Source organism: Pelophylax lessonae (assembly GCF_965119305.1).
Source record: "Pelophylax lessonae genome assembly, chromosome: 2".
Classification (NCBI taxonomy): domain Eukaryota; kingdom Metazoa; phylum Chordata; class Amphibia; order Anura; family Ranidae; genus Pelophylax; species Pelophylax lessonae.
The window spans coordinates 390,143,888-390,158,468 of record NC_138769.1 but is presented as its reverse complement, the minus strand read 5'-3'; the positions used below and the strand labels follow the sequence as shown (position 1 = coordinate 390,158,468).

The 14,581-nt window shown below is 43.7% G+C and overlaps 1 protein-coding gene across 1 annotated transcript in view; it reads right to left on the bottom strand.

The window, feature by feature from the left end:
- The window catches only part of TEX14 (testis expressed 14, intercellular bridge forming factor), a gene marked incomplete at both ends in the record, with an annotated part of 675,561 nt that overhangs the window by 455,486 nt on the left and 205,494 nt on the right, over positions 1 to 14,581 (bottom strand). The window contains one exon of the mRNA XM_082248092.1: positions 10,275 to 10,408. Coding sequence (XP_082104218.1) covers positions 10,275 to 10,408 — 134 coding nt within the window. The remainder of the gene's footprint in view (positions 1 to 10,274; positions 10,409 to 14,581) is intronic.

Genomic DNA, 14,581 nt, shown 5'->3' with positions numbered 1-14,581 from the left:
AAAATGAATGGAAGGGCTGGTTACTGGACCAAAATCCTCACTGGGGTATTTTAAGGGTATTTATATAAGGTATTAATAGACACAACTTTAGAGTGCCGCAGCAAGGACCTTGCAGCCGAAAGCTGCATCCACAGAAAGATAACTGTCCACCTAGTAAAACTTTGAAAAAGTTTGAACAGAGGACCAGGTGGCAGCATTATAAAAAAAACTGGGTAACAGAGACCTGGTGCTGGATGTCCCTTGCAAGGTCATGAGGGTAGGAAAAATAGGGTGTCTGCCTTCTTGATAGAGGCTGCTGCTTTGAGGTACACTCTGAATGCTCTGATTATGTCCAGGCAGTTAGGAGAAATTTTCTTATGGTGATTAGGAGCAGAGACCAATAAAGGCAAGAATATGTCTTCATTGATGTGGCAGATTAAAGTAAAAGTCTACCCTAAAACTAAAATCCCTGCATCTATAGAACTCCACGATCCAACACTAATCTATCTAGCCCTGTAAAGAAAAAATTAGTATACATACCTTTTTTGAAGCCGATCCAAACTGATCTCATGTTGAGCTGTCAGTCGTGGCTTCACTGTGGAGGTGGATACAGAGGACACATCTGACAACGGAAGCCCAATAGTAAGTCTATGGGTGACGTCATTACGCATTAATTTCACAGCTGTTGTTGGCTGTGTCCTCTGCAGAGCTTTTGCCACTGGAGACAGGATCGGATCAGCTTTAAAAAACTGGATTTTTGTCTTACCGTAAAATATTTTTCTTTTCATTCACAGACGCAGCTCTATATAATTCTTGACCATTGGGTTATGCTGTCCCCCTACAGGAGTAAGACACTAGGCAGGCAAAATCTTTATCACGTCTATGGGGCAGTCCCTGCAGGCATACACCCACACACTCTGCTATAGGGTTCAGTTTTGTTGCAAGCAGTGTTTAGAAGAAATAACCCCATCCCACTCATAATTAGAGAAGCGGGTGCTGCGTCTGTTAATGAACTTCAGAGAAAAAGAGTTTATGGTAAGACAAAAATGCTGCTTTCTCTATCATTCATTGACAAACGCAGCTCCATATAATTCTTGACCATTGGGACGTCCCAAAGCAGTAATTGCATGAGGATTGGGAAACCAACGCAGAAAAAGAACGTAATTCCCGACAAGGCTAAAACTTTAGCCAACCAGAGAATATAGAGCTTGACCAGGGATGACAGGAGCTCACATGGACAAACATCCTCAAAGAGACAAAGTCTCTTTCAAACAGCAGCCTGCAAAACCTTGCAGCCAAAAGAAGCATTCGAAGATACCAACACATCTCCTTTATAAAATTTTGTGAACGTGTGCATAGACGACCAAGTTACCGCCTTGCAAACTTGTATTACTGATGCCTGATGGCGAAAAGCCCAAGAAGCACTCAGCGCCCTAGTAGAATGCGCCTTCACACGGAAAGATGGAACCTGACCCTTCAGTGAAAAAGCCTGGATGACCGTCTGCCTGATCCACCTAGAAATGGTCGCAGCAGATGCAGCCAATCAATTTCTGGGATCTTCCGTAAGGACAAACCGAGAATCTGATTTCCTAAAAGATTCAGTAGCCGCCAGGTAAACCCTAATTGGCCGAAGCACATGCAAAGAATGCAGAGCAATTTCCCTAGGATGCTTAGGCATAGGAAATAAAGAAGGTAGCACAATGTCTTCATTTAGATGGAAATCAGAAACTACCTTAGGAAGAAAGGACTGACTAGGTCGAAGTACCACTTTATCTCTGTGGACCACCAAATAAGGCAAATGGCAGGAAAGCGCCACCAATTCAGATACTCCAAATTCAGACAATACCAATTTCAGATCTCACGGAGGTAACGGGGGATCGCCTCGGAGGGGTCATATGACGGACCCCTTGGATAAAGGTGCGAATCAATGCATGCGAGGCTAAAGGACTTCGGAAAAACACATTCAAGGCCGACACTTGGCCTTTATTGGGGCCAAAACTAACTTCTGTTTGACACCTCTTTGAAGGAAAGCCAAAATCCTAGCCACCGAAAAAAGGCGAGAATCCACCTTCATGGATTCTCACCAAGAAATGTACGATTTCCACGTACGATGATAAATCTTCCTAGAAGTAGACTTCCTGGCCTTCAACAGCATAGGAATCGCTGAATCAGAAAGACCCCTATCCTTCAACACCTGGCTTTCAACAGCCACGCCGTTAAAGCCACCGACTGTAAAGCAGGATGGAAGATCGGCCCTTGAGACAGCAGATTTTCCCTGAGAGGAAGTCTCCAAGGAGCATCGGCGACCAATTTTACCAGATCTGTGTACCAAGACCGGCGAAGTCAATTTGGAGCCACCAGAATGGCTGGAATCCCCTCCTCCTCTATTCTGCGCAGAAGTCTCGGCAGGAGTTTCAGGAGTGGAAACGCATATATCATCCATTAATGACCCCAAGGAGCCACCAGTGCATTTATGGCGTTGGCTAGGGGATCCCGTGACCTGGCTACCAACCTTTGAACCTTCTTGTTAAGCTGAGAGGCCAACAGGTCGACATCGGGTGTCCCCCACTGAGCACACAGCAGATGAAACACCTCCGGGTATAGAGACCATTCCCCCTGATCCAACACCTGACGGCTCCCAACCGAACTCTTGCAGAGTCATTACAGTGATTGCCAAATCCTCCAACAGAGCTGAATGAGAATCTGCCTAGTCCTTTAGAGCAGTGGGATACTTTGCTCGCAGAAGAAGAGCATCCAGGTACCTAGTACTGCAATCCCCTGATGCCACTACAATGCCAATACCAGGGCCAACACTTTTGTGAATACCCGAGGAGCTGAGGCGAGATCAAAGGGTAATGCAATGAATTGATAACGCTCCTCACCCACAGCAAAGCAGAGGAAACGCTGATGACTGACATATATTGGAATATGAATGTAAATCGTCCTTTGATGTGGGGATGCCACTACCACATGAATGGACTCCATTTGGAACTTCTGTACCCACACAAAGCAGTTCAAAGCCTTGAAGTCCAGGCAGATTGAATATTTGCTTGATCAGAAGCTTGGGACTTAACACTTGTGAATTTGCCACAGCTGATTTCCTTTACAGAAGGCGATTTGTCTGCTTTTGGCTCTGTGAACTGGGGACTGGCAATATGCTAAACACACCACCTTAACCTAATATTACAAAATATTTCTACTCTATGATATTGCTACAATAATCTGAGGAAGAAGCGTTCATAGTAACAGGAAATGTTCCTGACCAGGCATCTTTGATATTACCCTTATTTATTTTGTATATACCACCAGGGTATTAGGTGATGCACCGATGCAATACATATAGGGATGAGTGGGGCCCATTTGAATGTGCATAGACAACATTGTCCTTGTGTTTTTTATTTTGTGGTGTCTGGGAGGGTACGTATTTAAATGATATGTGATCTATTTGTTACTACCTAATAACTGGATTTTTGACTTACTTTAAAATCCTTTTCTCTGAAGTTCATTCACAGACGCAGCTCCATATTCTTCTTGACCATTGGGTTATGCTGCCCCCTACAGGAGTAGGACACTAGGCAGGAAAAATCTTTACCAAACATATGGGGCAGTCCCTGCAGGCATACATCCACACACTCCGCTATAGGGTTCAGTTTTGTTGCAAGCAGTGTTTAGAAGAAATAACCCCATATTCGCAGCTCCATATTCTTCCTGACCATTGAGATGTCTCAAAGCAGTATTCGCATGAGGGGTGGGAAAAACAACGCAGAAAACAAGGTAATTCCCAAAAGGCTAAACTTGCCAACCAGGTAACATGGAGCTCAACCAGGAACAAATGTAGCTCACCTAGAAACAACATACACGCTCAAAGAGAAAAAATTGCTATTTTAAGCAGCAGCCTGCAAAACCTTGCGGCCAAAAGAAGCATCCGATGATGCCCACACATCTACTTTGTAGAATTTTGTGAACGGGTGCACAGACGACCAAGTTGCCCCCTTGCAAACTTGCATTACTGTTGCCTGATGGCAAAAAGCCCAAGAGGCACTCAGCGTCCTAGTAGAATGCGCCTTCACAAGTTAAGGTGAAACCTGACCCTTCAGTGAATAAGCCTGTACCACCGCCTGCCTGATCCATCTGGACATGTTCGCAGCAGACGCAGCCAATCACTTTCGAGGTCCTTCGGTGAGGAAAAAGAGAGAGTCTGGTTTCCTGAAAGATTCAGTAGCCGCCAGCTAAACCCTAATCGCCCGAACCACATCCAAAGAATGCAAAGCAATTTCCTTGGGATGCTTGGGCTTAGGACAGAGTGAAGACAGCACAATGTCTTCATTTGGATGGAAATCAGAAACCACCTTAGGAAGAAACGACTGATTAGGTCGAAGTACCACTTTATCTCTGTGGACCACCAGATAAGGTGAACGGCAGGACAGCGCCATTAATTCAGATACTCTGCGGGCAGAAGTAATAGCCACCAAAAAGGCAACCTTCTGAGACAGTGTAAGCAGAGGAATCTCCCTAATATTCTCAAAAGAGGTTTTTGAAGAAAAAACAATACTAAATTAAGATCCCATGGAGGTAGTGGGGATCACCTCGGAGGAGCCATATGGAGGACCCCTTGTATGAAAGTGTGAAGCAAGGCATGGGTAGCTAAAGGACGTTGGAAAAACACAGCCAAAGTCGACACTTGGCGGTTAATAGTGCCCAAAGCCAACCGCTGTTCAACCCCTTTTTGAAGAAAGGTCAAAATCCTAGCCACCGAAAAAAGGCGAGGATGCACCTTCAGAGAGACACACCATGAGATGTCCAATGTCCACGTACGATGATAGTTCTTCCTGGAAGTATACTTCCTGGCCTTCAACAGTGTAGGAATCACTGAATCGGAAAGACCCCTATCCTTCAAACCTAAATTTCAGCAGCCATGCCATTAAATCCAGCGACTGTAAAGCAAGATGGAAGATCTGAGACAGCAGATCTTCCCTGAGAGGAAGTTTCCAAGGAGCATCGGCGACCAACCTTACCAGATCTGCGTACCAAGACTGGCAAGGCCAGTCTGGAGCCACCAGAATGACCGGAATCCCTTTCACCTCTATTCTGCGCAGAAGCCTCGGCAGGAGTTTCAGTGGAGGAAACACATAGATCAGCCGATATTGACCCCAAGGAGCCGACAGTGCCTTTGTGGCGTTGGCCAGAGGATCCCGTGACCTGGCTTCAAACCTCAGAACCTTCTTGTTGAGTCGTGAGGCAAACAGATTGACCTCGGGGGTCCCCCACCGAACACAAAGTGGGTGAAACACCTCTGGGTGTAGGGACCACTCCCCTTGATCCAACACCTGACGACCCAGGTAATCTGCCTGCCAGTTCTCCACACCTGGGATGTGTACAGCAGAGAGAGCTGGAACAAATCTTTCTGCCAAAGTCAGAATCTCGGTTACCTCCTTGGCCACCAGGACACTCCTGGTGCCCCCCTGGTGATTAATGTAGGCCACCGCCGTGGCATTGTCTGATTGAACCCGAACCGGACAATCGTGTAGACGAGTTGTCCAATGACTCAGACAAAGCCTGATCGCTCTGAGTTCCAAAACGTTGATTGAAAGTTTTGATTCTTCCACCGTCCAGGTACCCCGGGCACAGAGCTTCCCCAGCACCCCGCCCCTGCCCGCCAGGCTGGCATCTTTGGTCACTACCGTCCAAAACAACGGAAGGAAGGACTTACCTTGGCATAGTGCTGGAGCATGCATCCACCACAACAGAGCAGACTTGGTGTTGTGGCTCAACTGAATTAAGGAGTCCAAGGACTTCGGATCCCTTTTCCACTTTACCAGAATCTCCCTCTGCAAGGGTCTTGTATGGAACTGAGCAAATAGAACCGTTTCGAAGGTTGACACCATCAGACCCAAAGCTCGCATACAAACTCTGAGGGAAGACAGCTTTTTGTCCAACAACAACTGAATCCCTGCAACTTGTGCAGCTTGTCTGGGGGAAGGAAAACACTCACCAAGGCTGAATCCAGAATCAAGCCTAGGTACTCCAGTCTCAGGACAGGAGTTAACGCAGATTTTTTGAAGTTGAGGTTCCAACCGAACTCTTGTAGAGTTCTGATAGTGACCTCCAGATTCCCCAACAGGATCGAATGAGAGTCTGCTCTAAACAGGAGATCGTCCAGGTACCCAAGTACCACAATCTCCCTCCAGGACAGCAGTGCTAACACCGGAGCCAGAACCTTGGTAAACATCCTGGGAGCGGAGGTGAGACCAAAGGGTAGCGGTCAGAGAAGTCTGGTTCATAAGGTAGTTGGAACTTCCCCCCATTAAATGGTGCCAAGCTGGCTATTTAAACTGACTCTCTGCATGGATTCATTGCTGTTTGGTTTGCAGCTTCCTGTGTACTGTTCCTGACTCCGTGTGACCTCTGATCTTGATCCGGCTTGTTGTCTCCAACCTGTGCTTGTCTGCTTCCTACCCTGACCCTGGCTTGTCTTCTGGATTTCGCTCCTACCTGTTGATCCTGCCTTGCTGCTCTCCTGGTACCGACCCCGCTTGTGACCCGATTACTCTGCTGCCTATCGTCTATGTCCTTCCTGCCCGAACATTACCTACCCAGGCTTGTTTGACCCTGCACCCTGCTCATCCAGCCAGCTACAACTCCAGGCCAGGAAGCTTGCCCCCAGCAGCCTCATACCAGCCCGCTCACTGCGGCCACGCTACTACTGGACTGATTACAGGCACTTCTATGTCACCATGCTCCTGTGGCCGCTGTCTCACTATCAGAGGCCCACGAGCCGGAGTTGAACGAGAGGCCCTCCTCTACACGTCAGGCTCACCTACCAGGTACGTGACAGTAGCGCCACAAATTGAAAATGCTGCTCCGCTACCGCAAAGCGAAGAAACCGCTGGTGTCCAGCGTATATAGGGATGAGTAGATATGCATCCTTGATATCTATGGAGGCAAAGAAATCTCCCTGATTTAGAGACGCCACTACCGTACGGATAGACTTCGTCCGAAATCTCTGTACCGGTACAAAGCGGTTCAGAGCCTTGAGATCTAGGATGGGGCGCACCTTGCCTTCTTTCCTGGGCACGGTCAACAGATTTGAATAAAATCCTTGAAAGTGTTCCCGAGCTGCAGCCGGCACAATCACCCCTTGCGATAGCAAGTCGTGTACCGCCCCTCGCAAGTCCCTTAACCTGGCTGGGGACAAGTGAAGATTGGACGGGAAGAACCTGTCCCGTGGACGAGACCGAAATTCTATTTTGTATCCAAAACAGATCAATTTGTGAACCCACTGGTCCTGAAACAAGGAAGTCCAGGGTTCCTGAAAGAATCAAACACGTCATGCAGACGAGGGGTCCCAGAACAAAAGGCAACTAAGGGTCTCCATCCAGGGACCCACCCAGGATGATCCATCCCCTTCAAATAAGCTCAAAAACGGACGCATTATTACCACACCTCCAAGGTGAAACCTGCTAGGGGAGGGAAAAGCAAAGGGGTACACCAGATTAGTCTTTCAGGTTGCCAAGGAACCAAGGGAGCCCCTAAGGTCCAACCATTCCAGGGAGGGGGCAAAGGCCACCCCGCGACCTCCAGGGGTTTTGGGGGGACATTTTACTCACCATACCACGGTACCAGGTGGGCAACACTCCGAAACAAATCATCTCCCACCTGGGATGTGGGTGCTGTTATCCAAGGGGAAGCTGCGACTCAGGGCATTCCAGGTCTCGCAGGCTCGTCTCCATCCATCGGGGCACTGTCGTATAGTTCTGGACTATAACCTGCTCACGCTCACTGGCCAGACTGGGAGACCTTAAGGATCTAGATTATCCAGTGCGAATACCAGCCGGCTGTTGCTCTTAGTTCCTCTGGATCTTGGTCCTCAGGAACTAACTAAAATCACAAACTTTCCCTGTTACAGCTAAGACCAAAGTCCTAGCAGGGAGCTAGGTCCTATCCCTGACACTAGGCAGAACAAACTATTTCAGAATAGCAGAGCCTGAGGGGTTATGCCTGCTGGGACAGCCCCCCATAGGCGTGGACACGTTTTTTTCCGCCCAATGTCTATCCTTAGAAGGAGGAGCATAACCCTATGAGTCTATGATTAAGGAGAGCTGCGTCTGTCGATGAACGAGAGAAAATATATGGTTTGGGGGATCTTTAACAAACTCTGAAAGCTGTAAGGGGAAAAAAAAAGCACAGGAAAAATTGTAAAAATGCCCTTAAGTTTAAAAGTGGAGCACAGGGCCTGGCAGCGAAAGGATTAAAAGTCAGCTACAGTATTTGTTTCAGCGACTTTTAGAGGGACTGCGATATTGTGGCGGACAATTGGACAATGACACTTTGCGGGAACCAGCCAAAAATATGCACTGTCACTGCACTGACGCTGGCTGGGAAGGGGTTAAACATCTAGGGGGATCAAAGGGTTCTGTGTGCCTATCCAGTATTTTTGTGTACTGTATGTGCTGCTTTTACTAGTGAAAGAGATGGATTCTAGTCCCTGCTTTGGAGGAACACAGAATCCATCCCTTCCCCCCTGTCAGAACGGAGATCTGCCCTGTTTAAATAGGCAGATCCCTCTTCTGTGTGGTTTACAGAGGACTGGTGGGTGCCGAGGACATTGAGTGCCCGGAACCTGTAGATCAGTTCTGTTGTGAATAAACACAGAGTAAACGGCCTGCCGACAGCGCGTGCTCGCTACCTGCAGGCAGAAGTGCAAGATCATGTATACATACATGATCCTGTGCAGAGCTGCTGCCCAGTAGCAGTAAAACTGCTATAGGGTGGTCGGCAAGTAGTTAAACACAAATGAAAGCACAGCAATGATATAAGCTAGGCTAATTGAGATACATTTATTCTGCTTGCATATGCTTTTAAAAATGCATCTGGTGTAAACAATTCCTTAGTCAGGTACGCTGCTTGTTGTGTGCATGATATAGAGCTAGAATTAGATTCAGAGATAGGGGTTAAAATAAGGTCCCGCTCTGGTTCAAGGCAAGCATCAATACTAAAGGGCCATACACACTATAAGATTTTCTGAAGACTTTTTCCTTCAGATTTACCTTTTCTATGTAATGCAAGGGCCTGCCAGATTGCATACAAATTGAAAGCTTTTAGGTTTGACCTCATATTATATGGTTTTGGTAAGTCTAAAGGAAAAATTCTTCAGAAAATCTTATAGTGTGTATGGCCCATTAGTATTGTGCAGGCCTTCGGCAGAGTAAATGCTTGCCAGAGCTTTTGCCATACCTACCCTCCACAATAGATACGGGTGAGGGTTGCTGGGTGAGGGTTGCTGGATGAGGTAGAGAGGTACGGTGGCGACATTCACAATCTCCATCTTGTCAAATAAGAGAATACTTTGCATTCATTGAGAAAAATGCAGGGAATTCTCCAATTGGCACCTGTGCCAAGCGAGCGATGCCTTGTGTTCCCAGGTATAGCACATACATACTTACATTGGTCCACTGAAAGCACAAAAACTAAAATGTGAAAGATTATTTTGATTGTTAAAATGAGAGTAGTGCAGCTACACTTAAAGGCATAGTTTGCCTTTACCAAAAAAACTGCCTATGCAGAAAAAGAACATCTGTAGATAAAAACAAGCTGTGCAGCTTTACCAAAAGTTGAATATTGCCTTTGAAATATGTGTGGGCTTTTACGGTACATATCTCATAAAGCCTAAGCCAAAAAAACTCCCAGGACATTGTTAAGAGAGCCTTAGCTGTTACTGTTCACCAACACAGGAGTGAACTCTCAAACGCTGAGCTCAGAGCTACTACATCAAGGGAGAGAAAGTGCATGTGAAGAGGTTTGAAGTAGGTTGCTCCTGTGATGATGAAGAGGAACTGTAACAGCTTGGCCTCTCTTAGTTACCACTTTAGCAACATCCTGAGAGTTTTCCAGTCAGGCTTCATGAGGTTCATAAATGGCCTATCCCTACAGCAAGGGCAATATTCAACTTCAGCCAAAGTTGCAGTTTGTTTTTATTTACATATCTGCATAGTCAGTTTTTGGTAAAGGTCAGCTTGGCCTCTCTTAGTTACCACTTTAGCAACATCCTGAGAGTTTTCCAGTCAGGCTTCATGAGGTTCATAAATGGCCTATCCCTACAGCAAGGGCATTATTCAACTTCAGCCAAAGTTGCAGTTTGTTTTTATTTACATATCTGCACAGTCAGTTTTTGGTAAAGGTGAACTATTCCTTTAAAAAAAAGGTTATGTATAAAAGAATACATATTTCGGAATTCTATACAAACAATCAATGTAAAAGAAAATCCCTCCAAAAAAGTCAGATATTAAAAAGCGCACCTTGGTGAAAGAAGTTCAATCAGAGATGAACTATTTATGAGTTCTTGTGATGAAACAATATTTCTGGTTTTGCAATTAAAGCCATGTATCAAAACATGCATATGTGCAGAGCATTGATCAATGAACTCCAGCATCTGAAATAATAAACATAAAGTAAATATAGCTTTCTAAAATAAACCTATTACTTTTTTAAAATATTTTTAAAACACTCATTTACTCAATTAAAAATCACATTTTCAGTCCAATTGATGTAAAATAATAAGCAACTTAAAGCGTAACTCCACTTTTGTTGAGAAAAAAACATTCCCCTCTGGGTGGTCTCTACATTACAAGGATTTTAACAAACTTTGTTGCAGATTCCTACCTTTTGTTATTCTAAAGAAATCATAGTTTGTTCCTCTGTGCCTCTGTGCTGAGTGGGTCTAATGGGAGCGGTTTCATAATTATCTATCAGCTGTGGCAGCTGCACAGCACTAATGAGGAAATCTGCTGGGCCTGCATCCCTTTAGACATGTTCCTATTGGGAGGATCTCACCAAAAATGTAATTTTTGTTGCAGGAGATGCCATAAATCTGACTTGTATCTTAGGCAGACTTCTGGGAAACTTGATGAGCCAATCAAACAAGCAGGAAATGATGTTTCTGGGGTGTGGTCAGTACACATTCTGTGTATAGAACAGCTCCAGGTAGCCATGTTGCATTGCATTTTCAGAAAATTAAAACAGCTGCAGATTGATAATAATATTCAATTACAATATGATTTGTGTCGCAATTCTATATATTGTATTGTTTTTTCTTTATTTGCTGAATTTTTCCCCATGAAAGTGGAGCTACCCTTTAATGTCTTAGCTACACCCAACTATAGCATTTGTTTATTACAGGATTTTATATAGTGCAATCAATTACCATGCTTTACCTCAGTCTATGCCCTCAAGGAATTAACAATCTAAGGCTGGCTACACACTGGCCAAAAATAGTCTGAAAGCGGTCGGTTTGGCTCACATGTACAGCTCCCCTGTCTGACAGAAGTTGGCTTCTGTCAGACAGGCATGCTGAAAAAGCAGTATACAACCAGCATCTAATCAGCACTGACATTGCTTACATCCAGCCAGCTCATCTACTAGCGTTACATCTTTTTTGCATTATTGGATGACATTGAGCATCCATCCAAAAAAAATTGCTCTGGGTAAGTGTGTTATTTTTTAAGTTGCTTCAAAGTACTGTGAAATTTGCATATTCTGGATAGTACAGCTAGCATTGTTCTTCCAGCACTTCAACTGTTGCGCTCATTCAAAATTATGTGGTTTATTCACCTCTTTTCTTCCCTTTTCTGGCCCTTTTACAGGCCACCTTATATTACCCAATGTACAACTCATTATTCCTGGAATAGCACCAGTGCCTGCAATACATGCAGAGTTCACTCCACCAGTCCAGCTTTATCCTGTTGGCAATATTACACAATCTGAGGGGGCATCATCCTGCTCCTGATATACAGGTTTCTGCATCTAGCCTATTTTGGGAGATACTGCCTTTTGTGCTGTTACTGCCTTATGTAATTTGTGTGTAATTTGTTACCAGGGCTATACTAGCACTGGGACTTATAGTGAGTTTCCTAGTAACTGATCAGTTTAGCTCACAGTGTACTGTTCGATAGGGTTTCTCAGTTTGAAATCCTTTTAAGATACAGTTGGCATGCTCTTCGCTATGTCCAGATAATAGTTTTGATTTTCTTATTTCTCAAATACTGTATATATTTATTATTTAGGGATAGTTTATGTTTGGAATGCTCCAATAAATCACCAGCAGTTGTCAATAATTCCTAGTATTTTGAGGATTTTTGCAATGCAACGTCAAAAAGGATCAAAGCAACAATAAAAGCTAAATATGGTGGGCCCCATCCACTGCATGCCTTGTCAGGGGCACGAACTGTTCACCTGTTCCCTGTTTGTCATGCCCCCCCCACATATGTTAGGAACATGACTTGACACAATCAATATATCCTGAGAAGTGGCGCAAGATCTGGTCACAAATAATAAAATGCTCCTTAAAGATTAAAATTAGAGATATCACCTATAAGGTTCTTTTCAGTTGGTACTGGGTACAGGGTCAGATTGCAACCATGATCCTACAGTGACACATGCTTCCTGTGATGTAGTCATTTAGGTGATGTACTCCACTACTCTATACATGGCGATATTTTCCAAAATTGATATCCATTTGGTCTAGAGTTTTTGGTCTTATTCAAACTCTGTCCATGTCAACATACAGAAAGAATCTTAACCACTTGCCTACAGTGCACTTTCACCCCCTCCTGCCCAGACCGATTATCAGCTTTCAGCGCTCTCACACTTTGACTGAGAATTACTCAGTCATGCAACACTGTACCCATACAAAAATTGTGTCCTTTTTTTCACACAAATAGTTTTCTTTTGATGGTATTTGATCAATACTGGGTTTTTTATTTTTTGTGCTATAAATAAAAAAAGACTGAAAATATCGTGAAAAAACGCATTTTTCTTTGTTTCTGTCATAAAATTTTGCAAATTAGTCATTTTTCTTCACAAATTTTGGCCAAAATTTATACTGCTACTTATCTTTGGTAAAAATAACCCAAGTAAGTGTATATTATTTGGTCTTTGTGAAAGTTATAGAGTCCACAAGCTATGGTGCGAATCATTGAAAATTGATCACACTTGATCACACCTGATGTACTGAAGGCCTATCTCATTTCTTGAGACACTAAAAAGTCAGGAAAGTACAAATACCCCCAAAATTACCCCTTTTTGGAAAGTAGACATTCCAAGGTATTTAATAAGGGGCATGGTGAGTTTTTTGAAGTTGTAATTTTTTCCCACAATGCTTTAAAGGATGAAGATTTTTTTTTGTTTTTTACAAATTGCCGTATTAACAGGTTATTTCTCTCACACAGCACATGTATACTTGCAACTACACCCCAAAACACATTCTACTACTCCTCCTGAGTATGGCGATACCACATGTGTGAGACTTTTTCACAGCCTGGCCACATACAGAGGCCTAACATCCAAGTAGCAGCGTCCGGCATTCTAGGAGCATAAATTACACATATAATTTCCTGACAACCTATCGCACTTTTGAAGGCCCTGGAGCACCAGGACAATGGAAACCCCCATAAAATGACCCCATTGTGGAAAGCAAACAGCCCAACGTATAATTTTTGAGGCATAATGAGTCTTTTGAATATGTCATTTTTTTCCACAAGTTTTTGGAAAATGTGGAAAGAAAATGAAAACACATTTTTTTTTACACAAAGCTGTCCATTTATGCAATATTTCTAACACATAGCATGTACATAGCAAAAATTGCACCCCAAAATACATTCTGCTATTCCTCCTGAGTATGGCGATACCACATGTGTAACACTTTTTCACAGCCTGGCTACATACATAGGCCTAACATCCAAGTAGCGCTTTACACAAAGTTGTCCATTTATCCCCTTTAAGACTGGGCCTATTTTTGACACTTGGTGTTTACAAGCTAAAATCATTTTTTTTGCTAGAAAACTACTTGGAACCCCCAAACATTATATATTTTTTTTAGCAGAGACCCTCGAGAATAAAATGGAGATCGTTGCAATATTTTTTATCACACCATATTTGCACAGCAGTCTTCCAAATGCGATTTTTTTGAAAAAAATTCACTTTTTTGAACTAAAAAATAAGAAAACAGTAAAATTAGCACAATTTTCCATAATGTGAAAGATAATGTTACGCCGAGTAATTAGATACCCAACATGTCATGCTTCAAAATTGCGCATGCTCACAGAATGGCGCCAAACATTGGTACTTAAAAATCCCCATAGGCAACATTTTAAAAATTTCTGCAGGTTACTAGCTTAGAGTTACAGAGGAGGTCTAGGGCATAAATTATTGCTCTCGCTCTAACGATCGTGGCGATACCTCACATGTATGGTTTGAACACCGTTTACATATGTGGGCGGGACTTGCGTATGCGTTGGCTTCTGCGCGCGAGCTAACGGGGACAGGGCGCTTTAATTTTTTTTTTTTTTTTCCTATTTATTTTATTTATTATTTTTTTATTTTTACACAGTTTAAAAAAAAAAAATGTTTTGATCATTTTTATTCCTATTACAAGGAATGTAAACATCCCTTGTAATAGAAATAGGCATGACAGGTCCTCTTTATTGTGAGATCTGGGGTCAAAAAGACCTCACACCTCACAACTACACTAAAAAAGAAAAAAAAAAAAAAATTGTTGAAAGAAAAAAAAAAGCGGCCCTTTAAACTGGTTGCTAGGCAACGTCTTTTG